This window comes from Glycine soja, chromosome 20, assembly GCF_004193775.1.
Source record: "Glycine soja cultivar W05 chromosome 20, ASM419377v2, whole genome shotgun sequence".
In the NCBI taxonomy this organism is placed as follows: Eukaryota; Viridiplantae; Streptophyta; class Magnoliopsida; order Fabales; family Fabaceae; genus Glycine; species Glycine soja.
Window position 1 is genome coordinate 46,016,488 of NC_041021.1, and position 21,421 is coordinate 46,037,908.

Below are 21,421 nucleotides of genomic sequence, written 5' to 3' on the forward strand. Positions count from 1 at the left end.
ATATAAAAAAACAAGGAAGTGTCTTAAAAAAATATATTCCTATTGCTCCCTTAATTATATGTAGATAACGATAAAGATAACATTCATTTACTTTTAAGTTTTAACTATTTATCATACAAAATTAATCATATTTATTCATAAATCATATTGCGCAAAATGAATGCTAAATGTAAAACATCCAACTGTACATTATTTTTTGTTTTCCATTAAAATAAAATATGTAACAATTATAATGGTGCTATCCATTTGCAATTTGATCAAATCAAACATACTGTTAAATTTAAGCAAGCTTCTTAACCTTTTTTTTCTTTCTTAATTTACATAAACAACAAAGCTTACACATTAAGTTTATCCTATGCAACACAAGTTAGTTACAATGAAGTTATTATTATTATTATATGGTCAAGGCATTATTTTATTATCAAGAAGGAATGTAGAGAGAAAAAAGACAATGGAAAGAGTGACATAAGAAGGTTGACAAAGTGAGCGCAAAGCCAAAATCTTCTCCCTCACTCCTTCTCTTCTACAAATTGTGAAAATGGTAACACTCCGAACGTTAATAACACCATCATATCACCAATGCCTACTCTTTCTCCCTCACTCCTTCTCTTCTACAAATTGCCATAAATAAAATCTCGCGGCAAAATCTTTTTCTCTCATTCATTGATTTTCCGATGGGATTGTCGCGCAACGTGGCTTCGCAGCCGGAGATCGACGACGCCGGCGGGGACATTGGATTCGGTGCGATCCGCGGCGGATTCCCCTTCAAGCGGAACCCTGGCCACCACCGCCACCGCGCCTCCTTCGATCGGCAATTGCCGCGCTCCAACAACAGCAGCAGCAGCAACAACAACAACATTAGCATCCGATCTCACCTCCACAAGCGCAAGGGCTTGTTGCTGTGGCTCTTCCCGTTCCCCAAGTCCAAGTCCGGATTCTACGCTTTCATCATCGTCGTGGTCTTCCTCTTCGCCCTCGCCTCCATGGTCTTGCAGAGCTCCATCACCTCCGTCTTCCGCCAGAGTGCCGATAGCGCCAGGTACATCAGCGGAGGAATCCGCTTCGGCTCCGCGCTCCGCTTCGTCCCCGGGAGGATTTCGCAGAGGTTCCTCTCTGGCGATGGACTCGATCCGGTTCGCTCCCAGCCCAGAATTGGCGTCCGCGCGCCAAGGATAGCTCTCGTGAGTTCTCGTTCCCTCATTCATTGTGTTACTGATGAATGGATTTAGTTGTTTTGTTATGATCTTGGTAAATTATTGAGGTTAGATGTTTAGTTAATAATGCGAGATAAATGCAGTGTGTTTTATTTGAAGGATCCGTTTCAATTGTGAAAGGAGAACCGTGCAATGATTGTGTTTGTTTGTTTCTTGCAATGTTGTTTAGTCAATGCAGTGAAGGCTTTTTTACTGTTAGTTATGACTTATGACAATGCCAAGGCGTTCTTAATTGTTTTAACGGGATTCTGTTTGATTAGTTGATTGTAGGATATTTCTTATTATGGAGGCATTTTTGTTATGACGGGAGAATTTTGCATTTCATTCCCAATTACCAAATTCTGGACTCTTTGCTGGTCCTTGAGCTTAAGTAACTTGTTCTTTTCCCAAGGTTTTTAGATAAAATTCTCCCTTTTGATTAAGGCTAAGTTGAACGGAATGTCAATAATCTTGAAATATCTATGGTGGCTTAGATGCATTCCTGATCTGATTTTTGCTTCAGAAGTTTACCGTCAGGAAATAACAGACTGCACCAGGCCAGAGTGAACTCCCCCTGGACTGCATGTATTAAGGTTATTTTTTGTATGTTATACCTTAAATAAATTTAAAATGCTATTTTTACATTGTATAAGAAAAAGGTGAGTAGCCAATGGTTGGGGGAAATCAGTACTTTTGGCATTTCCCCCCACCTGATTCCTATAGTATGAATAAAGATTGCATGAATTCTTGGTGCAGCAATGCATGCACAAATGAAATTCTTAGAATTTGAACTTAGGATCTAACTGAACTCCACAAAATCGGCTTACATAATGGACAAAAATTCTACACCCTTTAATTTCCATATAGCTTATTATTAGAATTTATCATTTCATAGTTGCTACACTTATTGTTTGGAACTTTTTATGTAAATCTAAATGTTTGACAAAGTTTTTTTTTTTTTTGGAACGCAAAAATATATAAATATATTGATTAGAAAAGTACCAGAGGTACTATAAGATACAAGTAGCTAGTCTGAAAACAGAAAACAAACAACCACCCTACAAAAACAACACCCTACTAGGGGTCCCACTAGCTAAAAGCTAGAGACATTCCTGAAGACCAGCAGTGGAAATGAGTCTTGAAATCTTTTTCCAAACCCCTCAGCCAAGTCCATAAAAGGAATAAGATACTATCTGTCAACTTAGAGATGTCAAAGGATTGATTGTGGAATATCATATCATTCCTGAGTCTCCAAATTGAGATTGTAGCTGCTACCCACCACATTTTCCATCTATTGATAGAAGCCTTTGAAACTGCTAAAGAATAGTGTTGGAGGAAGTTATCTATAGGCCTGCAGTGGATAACCTTGAGATTGGAGGAAGTTATCTATAGAAACTGCTAAATGTTTGACAAAGTAGTGAGGGCTTACTTCACTGAATTGGTGGTCCTTGTAAATTTGTAATATAGCATGCTACAAACTCCTAATTCTAAGTTATTAAAATAGGGTGATTACAAAAGTAATGGAGGATAAAGAAACTCTGTTCTTCTACTGACATTGGATAGGCATGTCTACTTCTATGTAGTAATTCCCAAGCAGAAGTGCAAAATTTATCCAGTTTTCTTAATTTCATATGGATCATGCATTTGCTATGCAAATCTTTTAGCCTCTCTGCTATTCAAACAAAAAAGAGATGAAAGTCATGAAACCATACAAGTTACAACTTGTACTTTGAGCAAGAATCCCTGTCTAAGAACTTTGATAATTAACTTCATGATTATGGGCTGTTTCATTGGTTTTGAGTAACGAGCATTGCCTCAAAGAAGAGATTCTTAGCTTTTCAACAGCATATGTGGAATAGCAATATTTCTTGTTTGTGGCCCTGAACTCAACCTTGTAGCCCTTGGGCCAAAAAGGTTGACCCAAGAGGTGTGGCTAGTCATTTGGGCCTCATATTTTTTTTAAAAAGGAAAAAAAGAAGAGCTGATTATATTAACTTCTGTGCACTTAATTGGGTTCTCACTCATCAAATATCTCATAATTCAATCAGCATAGTATCCTGCATGGAAAACATCTTGTTAAATTTTGTTACGATTACATGCTCTTAATATGTTTATCTGTGCTTTTTTTGCCTCTCAGATATTAGGGCACATGACGATAGATCCCCAGTCATTGATGTTGGTTACTGTGATTTGGAATCTACAGAAGTTGGGTTATGTTTTTAAGGTACATCATTTGGATTTTTTGTTAGATATTATCTGCTTCATAGATTCTGATAATGATTTATTCAAAACCTAGGCCTGAGATTACAATAATTTATACTTGAATCATTGTCAAAATGAGTTACCTCTAATTGATGATGTAGCTTGTTAATTTATGTTTGATTTTGTAATGAAGTATAAATTTTTGAGAGGTCATACATTTCCCCGTGTCTATTAACAGATATTTGCAGTAGGGCATGGGAAGGCCCGCTCAATATGGGAAAACATAGGTGGCAGAATCTGTCCTTTGAGTACAGAGCATCAAGGCCTGATCGATTGGTCAATGTATGTGTCTTTTACTAACTTTACTTTAATGTTTGATGCCAGGGGTTTAAGTTTGGGTTACCTATATGTCAGTTTTAATGCTTTAACATTTTTTTTCAGTACTGCGTAATTTCTTGTTGTAATTTGATAAGTGTTTAACTTATCTCCCCCTTTTCCTTTTGATTTCTCAACAGTTTTGAAGGTATCATTGTTGACTCCTTAGAAGCAAAAGTAGCCATTTCAAGGTTTGTGTTATCTAAATTGCAAAGTGTTTACTTCTGAACTGCTTTCTTTTTTTTTTTTTTTTTTTTTGGGGGGGGGTCCAATTTGGTCAAGTTGAATCAACATTGCTATTCTTTGGGTGTTTTCCAAAACAAAATTAATCATGTTACCTACTTTGTCTGTAAGTACTTGAAAAACTATCCTATGAACTGAAGATCACTTTGATAGATTGGGTTAACAATTAAATTTATGGACATGTATTCTATCATTATTGTCTTCATGTCTTGGAAGGTTATTTGATGTTTAGACAGAATCCAAGGCAGTGAGCATTCTGTGGCCTCTCTCTGTCCTTTTTCTTTAGTTATAGGAGATGTGTCTTCTTTGAAGTTTTAGATGCTATGATTAGTGAGTTTTATATTTGTGCAGCGTTATGCAGGAGCCTTTTTGTTCAGTACCATTGATATGGATTATTCAAGAAGATAGCCTTTCAAGTCGCCTTCCAGTTTATGAGCAAATGGGTTGGGAGCATATTGTTTCTCATTGGAGAAGTGCTTTTAGCAGAGCCAGTGTTGTTGTGTTTCCAGATTTTACTTATCCGGTAAAGATGCTGTAACATATGCTCAAAGATACAAACATGACAGTATTAGAATAATAGAATCTGTTCTCTATTAGGCTTGCCAAAAATGTTTTGATGCTATTGCTCATTTTTTATTTTTTCCTGTATCAGATGTTATATAGTGAGCTTGACACTGGAAACTTCTTTGTGATTCCTGGATCACCAGTAGATGTGTGGGCTGCAGAAAGCTATCATAAGACCCATGCAAAGGAGCAGCTAAGAGAACTTAGTGGATTTGGTAAAAATGATATGCTGGTTCTAGTTGTTGGGAGCTCAGTCTTCTTTGATGACCTATCTTGGGACTATGCTGTTGCAATGCATTCTGTAGGGCCTCTGCTGACAAGATATGCAAGGAGGAATGATGCAACTGACTCATTTAAATTTGTTTTCTTATGTGGCAATTCTACTGATGGTTATGATGATGCTTTACAGGTAGTCTTTCCTTTTAAGGTCTACATGTGTTATCTTGATGACTTGATGCCGACGAATATAAGACATTAGACTGCTCATCATTTAAGCAATTAGTGTATGTTTTAATCATCTCTAACTCTAAGAAGTTACTTTAGTTGAGTATTTACTTTAAATGATTTGCACTGTTCAGGAGAAATATTTATAAAAAAATTATGAAAACAATTATAGAATTATATCTTAGGAAATTACTTTGCTGTCAAATTAGGTTTTAATGGGTAACTACTTCACAGTATTTGCACAGGTTGATGTTATTGTTGGAATTTACTTGTCTAATAAAAGAATACATGAAACCAAAATTGAGCACTGTGATGTAAATTTGATACTGAAGAAATAGAAATAGAAATCTTGAAGATGAGCTCTCAGAATATATTTGTGGCAATGCTCTGTTTTATTATGTTTGACTTATCTTTAGTGACGATATCTCAGCTTGAATATATTGTCTTTGAATTGTTTACTGATTTATTAGCTGTCTATGTAGGGAGTTGCTTCACGTATGGGACTTCGTCAGGGTTCCATAAGGCACTATGGCTTGAATGGTGATGTGAATAGTGTGTTACTAATGGCTGATATCATCCTATATGGTTCTGCTCAAGAGGTGCAGGGTTTTCCTCCATTATTAATCAGAGCAATGACATTTGAAATTCCTGTCGTTGTACCTGATTTTTCAGTGTTAAAAAAATATGTGAGTTTGTTCTAGTTTTTCCTTTTCAACATTTATTGATTTCTGAAACCATAACTACTACTTTCCTTCATTTTCATTGAGCTTTTCTCAACTCACAGATTGTGGATGGAGTTCACGGGATATTTTTTTCTAAACACAATCCTGAAGCTTTGATGAATGCTTTTTCACTTTTGCTTTCAAATGGAAGACTTTCTAAATTTGCTCAAGCAATTGCATCATCTGGAAGACAACTAGCTAAAAATGTACTAGCTCTGGATTGCATAACTGGCTATGCAAGGCTTCTGGAGAATGTACTCAATTTTCCCTCAGATGCTTTACTGCCTGGTGCTGTTTCTCAGATTCAACAGGGGTCATGGGAATGGAATTTATTCCAGAATGAAATAGACTTGTCAAAGATAGATTCCAATAGAAAAGTTTCCATTGTTTATGCTGTTGAGCATGAGTTGGCAAGTCTTAATTATTCAACAAGCATTGTTGAGAATGGAACAGAGGTTCCACTGCAAGATGAACTAACCCAATTGGATTTGGATACTTTGAGAGAAATTGAAATATCTGAAGAGAATGAAATGTTTGAAGTGGAAGAGGTATGGTCTAGTCTTTCTTATCAACTGTCTCTGTTTCATCTGTTAGCAATTCATGGTCAGTTTATTTTAGAGACAGCTGATTCCATAAAGTCATTTCTTTCTGTTGTAGGCTGAAGAGAGAATGGAGAAAGGTGTTAGTGTATGGGATGATATATATCGTAATGCTAGAAAATCTGAGAAACTGAAGTTTGAAGTCAATGAGAGGGATGAAGGGGAGCTTGAGAGAACAGGACAATCTGTGTGCATTTATGAGATATACAATGGTGCAGGAGTGTGGCCATTTTTACACCATGGTTCTCTCTATCGTGGGTTAAGCCTTGTGAGTATCTTTGTCCATAGTTAAGATGCTTGATCTCTTGTTCTCCTTTAGCCTTTTTTTCTCTTTCCTCGTTTTCTATTTATTTCTTTCTAGTTCAATATGATATTTTGATCTATTTATTGTAATACTCTCTAGATACCATTTTTAAATATTTCAAATTTAGAGTATTTTCCCTTACGAAGCAAGAGAAAAAAAACTTAAATATATTTTAGTCTCTCAAATGTAATATGTCCTTTTTAGTCTTGAACTAAAATTTGTATTTTTTAATCCTTTAAATTCGTGAAATAATTTTTTTAGATAATTTTTGCTCTATTTTTCTTGGGATGACCACTTGCTTGAATTTAACGAAAAAGGTTTTGTTTTGTGTCTTGTGTAAATCTATTGGAAATAAGTTGACCTTTTTTTCTGATAATAATGAATATTATTTCTGGCAGTCTAGAAGAGCGCAGAGACAAACTTCTGATGATGTGGATGCAGTTGGTTGCTTGCCTCTTTTGAATGACACATATTATCGGGACATTCTCTGTGAAATGGGAGGAATGTTTGCAATTGCAAATAGGGTGGATAGCATTCACAGGAGGCCTTGGATTGGGTTTCAATCATGGCGTGCTGCTGGTAGGAAGGTATTCCTTTTGTTTTGTTTGCAAAGTTTTTCTTATATGAAGTATAATAAACCTTTGTGAATATGAAAATCCAAGCTAAATAGCTTTCACAATTTAAAAAATCTCTTAAGTTAGCCTTGAGTTTAATTAACAAAACTAATATACCTTTTATTTTAGGTTATGCATCAATTGATGCAAGTATGAAGTTTTCTTTGGAAAAAGTTGTGTCTTGTTTTCTTTTTTGTTTCATATATATGTAGCTTTTCAATGTATTGAAAATTATTTTTGAAATAATTGCTTGATTGATGCACATCTTTTGTTAACGCAGGTAGCATTGTCAGCGAAAGCCGAAAATGTCCTGGAAGAGACAATGCAAGAGAATTTTAGAGGAGATGTAATATACTTTTGGGGACGTTTGGACATGGATCAGAGTGCCATAAGAAACCACAATGCAATTTCTTTTTGGTACATGTGTGACATCTTAAATGGAGGCAACTGCAGGTATATAATGAGGAATATAACATTATACATTCATTTTGTTCATTGCTGTATTTCAGCATCTTAAGAATTCCAAGCATCCCACCTCCTTCCCTGATCTTTCCTAAAGTTGCATCTAGTGTTATTTGCACTACCTACAGAATAAAATGTTTAGAATCACTTGGTTTTTTTAATTTGGTATGACAGCCCATTTGAAAAATATGAAACTTCCTCTAAAAGAAATATGTTTGGAGGTTCAGAACTGGAATTTCTAGAAGTTGGACTTTGGAGTTTGGATATTGTAATGTGTTTCAAACTCGACTGATATTATGCTTCCAATTGCATCAGAATTGTTTTTCAAGATGGCTTCCGCCAGATGTATGCATTGCCCCCCCATGCGGAAGCACTGCCCCCCATGCCGGAAGATGGTGGTTATTGGTCAGCACTGCACAGCTGGGTGATGCCAACCTCTTCTTTCTTGGAGTTCATAATGTTCTCTCGGTAATTAATGAATCCTTGTTAGCTTTCATAACAGTAGGTTAATTAAAGGTACTTTCTTGATGTGAATGTGACTAGAAACCTGAAATGTTGTCAATTGAATGCAGGATGTTTGTTGATTCCATTGATGCTAAGCACAGAGACTCCACTAAATACAGCCTGTGCTTGTTAGGCTCTTCAGAGATTGAGGTAATTTGTTTGCATTTGCTTTCAAGGTTTCTTAATTTATTTATATTTCTTACTTCTGTTCTTTCTATGCAGAAGAAGCACTGCTACTGTCGCGTGTTGGAACTTCTCATCAATGTATGGGCTTATCATAGTGCACGAAAGATGGTATATATAAATCCTAACACTGGTTCTATGGAAGAGCAGCACCCTATTGAACAACGGAAAGGTTTTATGTGGTCAAAATACTTCAATTTTTCATTGTTGAAAAGTATGGACGAAGATCTGGCCGAGGCTGCAGATGATGGTGACCATCCAAGGGAAATGTGGTTGTGGCCAATGACAGGGGAGGTACACTGGCAAGGGATTTATGAAAGGGAGAGGGAAGAAAGGTACAGGCTAAAAATGGATAAAAAAAGAAAAACAAAAGAAAAACTATTTGAAAGAATGAAGTATGGTTACAAGCAGAAATCACTTGGACGATAAGACTTGAAATTTAGTCAAACGCTTTGCGATCCCATTTTCGCTTCAGTCGGGAAAATTGCCTGGCAAATTGGAGAGGCCTAGATTCTAACATTGGCACAGATCATAGAGACAGTATTGTTTCTTTCTTCATTAACTGAATACGTATACTCAATCCTCAGTCGCAGAAGAGGGCGAGACAGAGAGCAAAGGAGTTTCCCATCTTCTGCTGTTCATTAATTTCACGGCCTTTTTTCATTCATGGTCAATTATTGCAGCACAGAAGACACAGGTAGTTCCACTTAGAAGTGTACTCATAGTCTATGGAAATGCATTCATCAATTACATTTGGTTTAGCTTAAATTTTTATTCTTTCATTATTGTATATTTGGTAAAAAAATTAGTGGCAATTTTGAGTAGAATAATGGCTGGTTTTTACGTGAATAGTTTCTGTATAATAATTGTTGCTGCGCTACTGCTGTTATTTTCAGTAGAAAGCAAAGAGCTAGTAAAATATAAACATTCCGCTGGTTGATTTTTACTCTTATAATAACTATGTTAAGACTAATCTGCCTATACAGTTGTCAAAATTATATTCTTACATATTATAATATCTTAATTTAAGTGAAAAACTATTTTGAGTTTTATATTAGAACTGTTCAGTTAATTTTGGCATGATTTGTGGTTAAACAGACTTTAATATTTGCAAGTCATGTAACAAATCTAAGCGTTAATTTTTTTAGGCTCCCAATTTTAAGGATTTGAAATGAAAGTTGGAATGTGTAGTCTATTGTGGGAGAGCCAATTAAGTCTCCCACGATGGGAAAGAAATTGTAGCCCTAGAAAGTTTGTGTAGTGTTGGATTATCATAGACTTGTCCACACCAGATTTATATATATATATATATATATATATATATATATATATATATATATATATATATTTTAAAAGAGATCCCCTTTAGTCGCAGGTTCGATCTGTCTCCTCCTTGACGGTGCTGTCCCACTCCTTCTTGTTGGCTCCATCCTGATGATCCTCACCGGCACTGCCGTTGTCTAGCTCTGCAACCACTTCTATGTCCTTGATAATAACTTGCAGATCTGAATTAACCTCTGTTGATGTATATTGTCTCATATTTGTTCGTGTATGAGTTCTTGATTTGTAGATCAGTCATACCGTGACAGAGAGATTGGTGGTGCGAACTCGGACAACCACTAACAGAGCATTAGTCTTGCGATGGTATAAACGAAGGCAGAGTACGTCTGCAACGACAGAAGCCATTGTCGGTGAGACGTGTGCAGTGGCATCACTATCAGTGGTGGTTGTGTGATCGCCGCCGTCGCGGAAGTTGTTGTTAGTGGTGAAGAGGCTGTCCAATCTCGAGGCCATGTCGTCGTTGTCATCGTCATCGGCGGCAGAGGGAGAGGAGTGGGTGTGATGGCAACGGTGGAGGAGGAAGGCGGCGGCGACGACGGTAAGGAGAAGAAACGGAGACAATAAAAGGGAGACTAGAAGAGGAAATGTTTTTTTTACAAAAATCCATTGTAGGCAAATCTACGGTGGAATTACTCTTATCTTAAAAAAAGAAATTCTCTTATAGATCACCTTTGTTCGCAGGGGACTTAAAAAGCTCCGCGCGTTAAGTTGCTTCATGAAAGTTCTTACCTACAAGGCTACAATTATCCAATTGAGGATTTAAATTTAGTTTCTGTAAAAGTGGTGCGTGGTTACTTTACTTATGATTCCATTAGATAGTTGGATAATTGGAGTTTCATGTAAAATAATTTTTGCATTTCATAAAAAAAAAATTGTTTAAATATAGCTATTGTACTCAACTTTTTAATTTATAAGTAAATATTTTTCTTTCAAAATTACAGAACAGAAAGATGTCTAAGAGAGAGTATTTTTAATAATACATGGTTTAAGTTTTAAAAACTAACAATTAGATATTGATGCAAGTATTTATTTTTTAAAATAAAAAGTTTAAACATGGTATTTTTCTTCAAATAGAATGAATTTAATTTAAAACTAAAAAATACTCTTTTATAGTAGAAAATTTTCATTTATATCAAATTATCTATTAGAAAGTCCGATCTAGTTTCACTCTTACTTTAAAAATACGCATGGTCTAAAAACAAAAACTAACGAGTTTTTTTTTTAAAAAAAATTTATATATATATTCTCGTAATACATGGGATGTTGTAGTCCTGAAAGAAGCGACGCAAAAAGTTGAAAAAAAAAAAAATAGTCTCTCCCGCGCCCACACTTGGACCAATCGCTATCGTAATGGTATTGGTACGATGCGCTTCGCCTCTTCAATGTTGCGACTGAGGCCGTGAGAGGGTTTTGCCAACTCAAGTACTGTCCTCTATCTCTCTCTCTCTTTCTCTATTTCTTTTCGTTTCCCCAATTTCCATACATTTCTTCTTTCTTTATTTCGATTCTAATTATCTTTTACTGCTTATTAGTACCATTTTATTATTCTTACAATTCCACGAAACTACAGCAAAATCTCTTTTATTTCATTTTCTCCAAACCCATCAATTTCTGGGTTATGTACCACTGGAATTGAATTTTGCTTAGTCATGATATTTTTGAGTTGACTATTACTACTCGCAGGTTGAGATTCTACAAACATGATGCACTCTGTAAAGGGTGGCTGGGGGCAGACGTTTGCGCTTGCTAAACACAATGAATCCGAAGGGAGAAAGACTCGGATTCGCCGCTCAAAGCAGGAAAGGAAGGCAATGGTTGAATCCTTTATAAAGAAGTAATTGCATATTAGTTTTTCTTGATCCTATTGACCTTTGTTCCTGCTTGTGTTTTACAGATTATTGAATTTGATTGTTTAATGATTTTATCCATACCGTCCTGTTAGGAATGGTTTTTGGAGGATGTGTTTGATTTTTACCAATTTCTTTTGTCGTTGTTTCTTACTCTGCTACCTGTTATGATCAATGTATATGATGAACTAGAAGAGAGGTTCACTCATTTTGTCAAAACTAAGGGCAACGTGTTAGAGACATTGTGTTTTATTTAGGCTCTGTTTGGTTCAAAGGAAGAGAGGGGAGTGAATGAATTTTAATGGAAGGGGAGGAGAGGGGAGCGGAGTGATTTTGATTAAACATTTTGTTTGGTTAAGAGAAGGTGAGGGTTGTCTTGTTTAGTTCACAAGAGGAAGCTAGAGATTTTAGAAATGAATTTAGTTTTATACCCTTATAAATTTAGATTTCAAAACATAAGTAGTGATATTTTAGTCCATACATTTCAAGTGTCATAAATCCTCTCCTCTCCTCCAAATCCCCCAATATTGAAGGGGAGCAAAAGTCAGATGAGGAGGGATTTTGCTCCCTTCCATTTCCCCCCAAACACTGTGTTAAAGAAATTATTTGAAGGAATGGAATTTTCACTGGTACATACAACTTTTGAGCCTTTGAGGTACTTATGTAATTATTTATTTATCTATCTATCAATAATGCAAATGTGATCCAAGAAGCAATAAGGATGCTTATTATATTGATATTTAATGTTTAATTAATGCCAATATGAACATTTTGCAACATCTATTTTTGGCACCAGTTTAACGTGGGAGTACAAATTGATATTTGTTTCCTGTTCAATTTTACTAATAAAACTGATGCATGGATTTTTTTATGACTATTTTTACCTTTAATAAATGCCTATTTGGTAAACTTCTATTCACAGATAAGACCTTTTGTATTTGTGTATCCTTTCTGTTATTTGATATCATTCTACTACTAATTTTCTCTTCCACTATGCTTTTATATTACATGCTTCAAAGGTTGAATGGTTGAACTATTTAGTATGCTCCTATTATTCTTTTTAGTTGTTGTAATTTAAGTCGAACTTTAGGGGTCTGTTTTGTTAATGATTTGTTAAATGCATCACTTGTGTTTACTGTCTATTTACTTGTCTCCAGGTACCAAGAGTCGAACAATGGAAACTTTCCATCACTTAATCTTACACATAAAGAAGTTGGTGGCTCTTTCTACACAGTACGGGAGATTGTACGTGATGTAATTCAAGAAAATAGAGTATTGGGTCCTGCTAAGTTCACTCTAGAGGAGCTAAACACTGATCAATTTTTTGAACAAAATCCACTGGGTTCAATTGCCAGAGATCCTCAACCTTTTTTGGCTGCATCTTTAATTGAAAACCATTGTGAGCTTGACAAACTTCAGGACACAAACAGCAAGATGATTTCCGTTTCTGATGTGTCTTATACCGAAGCTGTGCACCAGCAGGTGGTTGACAAAGGGGATGTCATAAGTGTTGGCCATGTAGACGTGACAAACAAGGAATCCATTGAAGCAGCTGTTGTTGTTGATGGGTGTGATACTGGAGATGAGCATCCAATGTTTGACAAAGGGCAAACCATGAATGTTAGCCAGGTAGATGTGACGAACAATGAATCTGTTGAAACTGCTGTCTTTTCTGGAGGGTGTTGTTCTGGAACCGAGCACAAAATTGTTGACAGAGGGCATGTCTTAAATGGTAGCCAGGTGAATATGATAAACGAGGAATCCAATGAAACTGTTATTCCTGAGATGCAGGTAGGTGATCCTTTGGCACTCAATCAGAATGTTGAACAAGAGTTGGCAGTTGCCACAACACCAATGGCTAAAATAACTGCTGTGACAGAAGACTTGGTAGTAGAGACATTTCCATTAAGCTGTTTCTGGGACTACTGATCTGGGAGGGTTGGGGGACTCAAGTAATTCACCAGAAAATGATATAAAAAAGTTGAAATTGAAACAATGCGAGAAATTTGAGTATGCCCCTGGAAATCAAATATTAGAGGACTCCTCTAATGCTGGGCTTGATAAGGAGGAGAATGTACAGGATATGTTAGAAGAAAGCTCCAATCATTCTACCCGCAAAGAACTTTTTGATCATCATGAATTTGAAGATCGCAGTGATTCTCAAGTTAGAGCATATAATCAAAATATCATAACCTTCAAAACCATCAGCCAAAGCCAGATGATAGATGGAGTTAAGGTTATATTTTACTATCTGTACTTTTATCTTAACATTTTCTAAAATTGTCACAACTACTTTGAATGTATCAATTTTTTGTTTTCTTTTTCTTCATCCTCAGCTACTGGATTAATTGGTTTGCATTTTCTCTGGAAAGATAAGACTTGTGGAACTCAAATAATAAACAACAGTTAGTAACTTTCTGATAGTTATTTGAGGATAAATTTCCTTGTAACATTTAAATGTATTGTTGCAGACAAGCACTCAAACCAATAACCTCAGCAAGACTTGTAAACCTTCAGAGGAAGATGGTAGCCTGCTAAAAGCTGATAAACATAGAGTTGATGATCAACTTGGTGGCAACTCTCAAAGAAGAAGCAACACAACTGTGGATAGGATCAATCTGTAAGTATATCTAAAATGATTTGATCTCAAATGATGTGCAGATTTCATATTCCATTTTAATTGGCCCTTTCTTTGGTTTTCACTGCAGAGAATCCTGGGATGGAGCAGCTAAGAATTCTGCAAAGCAAGAACCTAACCCTCTTTTAGCTGTTTTGAAAGTTTTTGTTGATGCTTTTGTGAAATTTTGGTCAGGGTGAAGATATTAATGTTTGTTTCTTTCTCTTCTGTTGTGTTGTCTATGTATGGTGATGGTGGAGTTGATTTTTTGTACCTAACAGAATAATTTTGATTTAGCCTTGATCATTTAATGAGCTCATCATTTTCCTTTATAAATTACCACGATCTTGTTTTCGTAGTTGATCCTGTTGTGTGGCATAATCATGCAAGTTCAGTTGTGTTTAGTAGATGGGATGCAGTCTCAGTTGTTTAGCTGCAATCGGTTTATTATTGGAAATTAGAAAACATAATCTAGCGGGAGAATCTCTCTTTTAATTTTCACATTCTCAATATCCTATCTCAACAAATTTGGAAGTCGATTGCATACATTATCTCAGTTGTTTTTTCTTTCTCTAAATTATATTCCAATAATTGGTGAGACAATGTACCTTGGAAGTTTTGAATGTTGATGCTTCTGATCCTAATATTGGTTTGATCGGTACATTTGTGAGATAAATTTGGAAATAGATAAAAGAAATATATTAGAGGTTTCAAAAATAATTAAAAGAAAATCAGTTAAAAACCAAACCATATAAATCATTTTTTATTAAAAAATAAAAAATAGAGGATAAAAATATATTTAGAATAAAACACTCAACACTTGCTATGTTATAACCATATAAAAAATAAGAAGAAAAAATTGTAACCATATAAATATTTGGCATTCATGCCTACAAAAGTACAAATTGCCAAATGAGGATACAATATTCACGTGTACTTTACTACTTTTATCAAATATATATGTCGTTACTTAAGGTAATATAGAACTTTGTTTAAGAACTTTTTAAGAAGTACAAGAATAAAAACCAAGGATTTTTAAATTCAGAAAACCAAAATAGGGAAATTTTTTAATAACCGAAAAACTATATATATATATATATACTGTGTGTGTAAAAAAACTCTATGAGCCAAGGTTTGGTGAGTAACTTTTTTAGTTAGTGTTTGGTTTAAGTCTCCCTTGGCTAAATTTTGAATAAAAGTTTTAAAAATTAGTATAAGTCTTACACTTTTATATTTCATTTTTTTTTTCAGTTTCACACCTGTTCCGTACCTTACAGCCAAGCAAACACAGGCTTAATTGCCAAGGCAAGCTAGTTGATTGTCCCCAACTTGGTATGTCTTCTCTGTCTTTAAAAATTCACTCTACGAAATTAGTTAAAGTTTAAACTGCAACCATCGCAATGAGTTTATTTCAAGCTATTTTTCATTTCGTTGTCGAATCGTAGATTCCAAAATCAAAAATCAATGTCTGAAAACTTGTTCCCGGATGAAATGCTGGTGGAAATCTTCCACCGCGTTACAGTTCTACCATGAGCATTCCGTGTTAGGAACAACGCTCAGATGTTGCTGCTCATGAATGTGGCCAGAAAGAGACACCTAATTTGGAGAACCTATTAAAGGACGTTGAAATTGAACTAGAGCGTGACGCAGGGTATGCATTTTTAAAACATAATAACATTCATAGAAAAGTTTTTTTAATCAGTTGTTTAGGAAAACTTTTCCACCTTGGAGGTTGGAATCTTATCTTTTTAATTTAATTTTTTTATTACAGTAAAAACATCATATTATTTTTTTATTAAATTATATAATATGATAAATAATTAAAATAATTAATAAAAATATAGACAATTCTTTAATTATTATGTTCAATTGAATAAATTTTACTCATTCACAATAAATATGATTCTCAACTATCATGATTTTAGGATTTGAATTTTTTTTTTCTCATACCATACTTTCCTTTAGACCTTAGTTTTACTCAATAAAACAACTGGTGTGGTGGCTTATAGGTAATGCCATTCCAATCCCATTCTTGTCGAATATATATTATTATATTACCTGCTGTATGTGTGTTTTATACTATATACTTTCTCAATGGGAGGCATATTTCTTGTTTCTGAATTCCAAGTATCAACTAGTTTTCTTCTGCTTATAGAATCTGCTTCCTTCAAATTTCTAAAAGAAACTTCTCGGCCAAATTATTACAGAGCTTTGTATGGCGTCAAAAGTTCTTCCTATATTTTTGGAATGTTACCTTAATTCATCATGCTATGCACACTGTTTGTGGTCATAGTTTTTGCTTCCTCAATGTGATAGTGTTTTACCAAATTCTGTCAAAAAAAGTTTGTTGTTCGAGTTATACGAGACTAGCAACCGAAGTTCTGCTTGATTCTCAACCGAAGGTCAAGGAATAACGGGGTAGTCAAATCTGACAGCAATCATGGCACTTTGTTCAGGAGAAATTTGTAGATTATCTGCCCAGAATCCCACGCGGCTATGAAAAATAAAAGTCAAATGCTTCTTTTTTTCAAGTTTGAAATTTCACATCCATGGATTTGTGGTTGTATTCGTGTTTATTTAAGGAGAGGGATACTTCTCTAAGTTATTATGGTCCTACAACACTGAGCAAGCTGGGTGGTATGGATGGTGTCTTGAAGCAACGTAATGAATTCGTATCCAAGACAACAATTTCGACATTTTCATTCCGTCCTATGATCATTCTATTCGGTTTCATTTCATTGTTCAATTGTAAATCCAAAAAGCAATGTCTGGCAACGTGTTCTTCCCCGATGAAATCCTGGTGGAAATCTTTCGCAGACTTCCATCAAAAAGCATTGTGAGATGCAGCGCAGTGTGCAAGTTATGGCGGTCTCTAGTCACCAACGAATCCTTCATCTCCCTCCACCACCGCCGCCGAGATCCCTTCCTCACCCTCCGCCTTCCCTCCTTCCCCGATCACGAGTTCCCCGTCGTTGCCTTCTGTAATGCCTGCATCACCGAGATCTCCTTTGCATTGCCTACGGTGAACAATGCCTGCCCGTTATCATTTGCAATCCAAGTATTCGACGATATGTCTACCTGCCCACACCCCACGACTACCCTTGCTACCACCATTCCTACATTGCCCTCGGTTTTGATTCGAGTAATTGCGATTACAAGGTGATCAGAATTTCTTGCATCGTGGATGATGAAAGCTTTGGCCTTTCTGCTCCCTTGTTTGAGCTTTACCCTCTTGTAACTGGGTCTTGGAGGATCCTTGATAGCATTGCTCCTGTCTGTTACGTGGCTGGAGATGCTCCCGATGGTTTTGAGGACGGGCTTGTTCATTGGGTTGCCAAGCGCTATGTGACCGGTGCTTGGTACTATTTTGTTTTGTCCTTTCGTCTTGAGGATGAGATGTTTGGAGAGGTTATGCTGCCTGAGAGCTTGGCTCATGTATCCTCGGTTGCAGTTATGGTGAAGGTTGTCAGAGGTGCAAACGGGAAGACTCTCACTGTGTACCATGTGAGTGCTGGTTATCCATGTTTCTTGTTTGTGGATTCCAACTACCAACTGGTTTTCTGCTAATAAAATAGCTATTTGATATGTTCTGCTTGCTTCAAATTCTAAAAGAAATTATTAGAGATTGTGTGGTACCAAAATTTCTTCCTGTATTTAATTTATCAATTCATCATTCTGTGCACCCACGCCCTGTTTATGATCTAGTTTTTGCTTCCTCACAGTGATAGTGTTTGACTAAATTATGTCAATTTGTTGTTGAGTAATATGAGATTCTCTACCCAAAGTCTGTCATCCTACCTCTAGTCTTGAATTGCTCAAAGTCTTGTTAAGTTTATCCTTACAATGAAAGTCAAAATTGTGGAAGGTTAAGGAATAACTAGGGAGTCAAATCTGATGGCAATCATGGCACTTTGTTTTGGAGAAATTTGTAGATTATCTACCCAAAGTCCCAGATCACTATGAAAAAGTCATGTGCTTCTTTACTTTGAAATTTCGTATCCATGAACATGTATTAATGGTTGTACATGTGTTTATTTAAGGACAGGGAGAGATCTGTAAGTAATCATGGAGGTGTTTAGGTACTCAAGAGACTGATCCTACAACATTGAGCAAGCTAATCAGTTTGATGGGTGGTGTCTTGGGGCAACATAATTATTTACTGCTGAGGGGAGTTATGGTGCCAAATGCTAGTTGAAGAAATATTGCCTAAAGTGATAGAGGGAATGAGAGGTAATGTCACAATGCCTTCTTTTGTGGTTAAGATCCTTATAGATTTGCCTATGGTGTTATGTTGTTGTAATCCACTTCCCCATTTTAAATACGAAATGCTATGTTGTAATTTATCAACTAATTATTAAACTTTGATAAATTTTTGTTTTGTGTATCATCATATTATTAGTGTAAAATTTTTGTCTTAGAAATCATATTTTGTGTTGCTTGGCTAAAATGCCTAATGGTAGCTTTTGCTGGTGCCCTTAATTTTTTGTTTTGTTTCTTTAATTAGCATTTTTTAATAACTTTTGCCTTTCTTTTTGTAGACTAAGATGTTCAATTCACAATAAATTTTTTTTGTTGCTGTGTATTTTTTGTTTATTTTAGATAACTTTGTTAACTCTCTTGAATTTTATTGTATTCCCTAACATGAGAATTGCTTCAAGAATTGAAACATTATTGCTTGATAAATTTGTTTCTTTTTTCAATTGCAGAAATTGATATATCTATTGACATGTTCGGTAAAATAATTTCATTTGGCAACCTTCATACCTCGAGTATCATCGAGTTGCACAGTGCCGACTGTGTAGTTGTGTGAATTCAAGTCGTTTTGTTTTCAAATTCCATTAAATTTTTTTGATGTTTTTGGCAATTAATATGGTTTTGAACGGTTCTGAAATATTTTTGTTTAACCACCAAAGATGTCCTCCCTTTTGAAAATGATTTCTTTTTTCTGCAGATGATGGTCAAATATTAGCTAGCTGCTGCAACCTGCGAACATAGATAGTTAATTGTTGCTATGGGTGTGGCTTTTACCTTGAGTTTCATATGGAGGGCATTGCTTTGCATCACCGACAATGTAGAAGTATTACCTTTTTATTTGTCAGCCTTCCTTAATCCCCACCACCACCTTTTTTCATTCTTTTTATACAGCTTGTGTTTTACAAATGTATGTAAGATTGTCAAAATTACTTGCAACATGCAAGATCACTGAAGACAATGGAAATAAGTTTCATTTCTATTAAATTTTTACAAGAAAAAAAATGACCTTTGTCTTTATTTTTATGGGCTTAACTATGCCTCCGCACCTTTTTCATATGTTTTATAGACAAATAAATAGTAAAATACATATTTAATTTATTAAGTTCATTGCTATTAAAGGTAGTAAAGGAATTAATGTTTAAAGGAATCAATGTTATGTATATAATAATATAATGTTATATGATAAATTGATTTAATAAAGATATGTGAATGGATCAAATCATTTTTTTTATTTAGAACACAAAATTAAAACAAAAAATAAAATAATTGAAAGATTAAAAGGTATTTTAATCTTATTTAAATTTGTAATTATTTAAAATAAAAAATTTATAAGTGATAATTGTGAATATGCATGGCAATGAAACAATGGAGACGAGCATGTCGTTTGCTGTATTCACTTAATAAAATTTAAAACAAAAAAAATCAAATAAGTAAAAGACTAAAAGGTATTTTAATCATATCCAAATTTGTAATATTTAAGACAAAAAAGATGTATAAAGGATGATCTGAGTAGGCATGACAAAAGGGTAGAGCATGCATGAATATTTTGTTGCCTATTTCCTCTCCCGTTCCTACCCCTCATATTTGTCAAGAATAAAATTATGTACTCGCGCCTGTCCTCATTTGGGGTTTGATATATTCATCTAATCCACATACATATCCAATCAAAATGGTTACTATTTCAAAACAATATATTTGTAGATATTTTAAAATTAAAACTAATTTTAGATGACATTAAATTAAATAAATCATAAAAATGTAATGATTCATAATATAAATTCAACCCATTACAATAAAAATGATACTTTTTTGTCTAACTTTAAAATTAAAACTAATTTTAGATGTCATTAAATTAAATAAGACATACACATACACTTATAAAATACTCGAAAAGATAACTTTATGGTCCATAATAATTTTGAACAAAATTATAATTTTGAATGATATTTGTGATTTCTATCATAAATTAGTATGTAATAAAATTATATTTAATAAATATAATTTATGCTAAACATAAAATCAAATTTATCTAAAATATTAATTAGATTTAAATTAATTTTAATATAAAAATCATAATAATAATAATAATAATAAAGTTTTTTATAATAGAATGATAAATGTTTTTTATCTTATGAGTGTAAATATAAAAGAGGAAAAAAGATTTTAAAAAATCAAAAAGGAAGAGAGAGAAAAGTTAGAAAAGAAAAATTAAAAAGGAAGAGAAAAAAAAAGTCAAAAAGAAAGAAAAGTTTTGGAGGAATTTTTTTTGAGAAAGTGGCATGTGTCCCAATCAAACATTCTTTTAATATTTGTAATAAAATTATATTAAATAAATATAAATAATACTAAACATAAAGTCAAATTTATATAAAATATTAATTAAATTTAAATTAATTTTAATATTATAATAATAATAATAAAATATTTTTTTTGTAATAGAATGATAAAGATTTCTTTTTATCTTATAAGTATAAATATAAAAGAGAAAAAAAGATTAAAAAATAAAAAGAAAGAGAGAGAAAAGTTAGAAAAAAATCAAAAAGGAAGAAAAAGAGGGAAAAGTTTTGGAGGAATTTTTTTTTGACAAGGTGACATGTGTCCCAATCAAGCATTCTTTTAATATAACTAGTAAATAATAATAGAATAGATGTCGATTATTATAACCAAGTATGTTTTCTGCATTCTGGGTTCGGTTTATTTCTCAAGTCTCTTTTGAACCTTATTGTATTACCTAAACTCGAGTTGCTTCGAGACATGAATCAAGACATTATTGTAGAATAAATTATTATCTTTCTTCTCGCATGTTTAGGTCCATTGTTCTTGCAGCAATTGTGTTAACTTTAGGCAATTTCTTCCTGCACCTCCATAATTGCTTCTTGCATTTAATCTATGTAAAATTATTTTCTGGAAGTTAAAAACTTACATTCTAGAAAGATTAATTCGAAATGGAAAC

At 34.2% G+C, this 21,421-nt stretch overlaps 1 protein-coding gene, 1 long non-coding RNA gene and 1 pseudogene across 11 annotated transcripts; all 3 read left to right on the forward strand.

Moving 5' to 3' along the window:
- The first annotated feature begins 454 nt into the window (after positions 1-454).
- On the forward strand, positions 455-10,633 carry LOC114401548. 9 transcript variants are annotated; one of them, XM_028364075.1, is made up of 16 exons: positions 461-1,181; positions 3,331-3,417; positions 3,634-3,737; positions 3,911-3,961; positions 4,365-4,536; positions 4,666-4,792; positions 4,883-4,986; positions 5,504-5,707; positions 5,806-6,291; positions 6,401-6,610; positions 7,045-7,233; positions 7,541-7,713; positions 8,038-8,190; positions 8,295-8,376; positions 8,449-9,106; positions 9,785-10,633. In XM_028364075.1, exons 1-15 carry the CDS (start codon positions 675-677, stop codon positions 8,836-8,838), a joined length of 3,039 nt encoding a protein of 1,012 aa, XP_028219876.1. In that variant the 5' UTR covers positions 461-674; the 3' UTR covers positions 8,839-9,106; positions 9,785-10,633. The 9 variants fall into 9 exon arrangements, with proteins under 9 accessions (XP_028219879.1, XP_028219875.1, XP_028219876.1 ...); XM_028364076.1 differs by adding an exon at positions 1,717-1,786 and having other exon boundaries at positions 1,069-1,181; positions 4,666-4,986; XM_028364077.1 differs by adding an exon at positions 1,720-1,786 and having other exon boundaries at positions 1,069-1,181; positions 4,666-4,986.
- A 298-nt stretch (positions 10,634-10,931) lies between these two features.
- On the forward strand, positions 10,932-14,572 carry LOC114401549 (annotated as a pseudogene). Its single transcript, XR_003664299.1, has 5 exons — positions 10,932-11,172; positions 11,434-11,584; positions 12,755-13,833; positions 14,069-14,217; positions 14,306-14,572. The product of XR_003664299.1 is annotated as an uncharacterized LOC114401549 (transcript).
- Positions 14,573-16,173: 1,601 nt separating this feature from the next.
- Positions 16,174-19,485, forward strand: LOC114402560. Its single transcript, XR_003664464.1, has 3 exons — positions 16,174-17,718; positions 18,260-18,444; positions 19,166-19,485. It is a non-coding gene; the product is annotated as an uncharacterized LOC114402560 (long non-coding RNA).
- Positions 19,486-21,421: the final 1,936 nt, after the last annotated feature.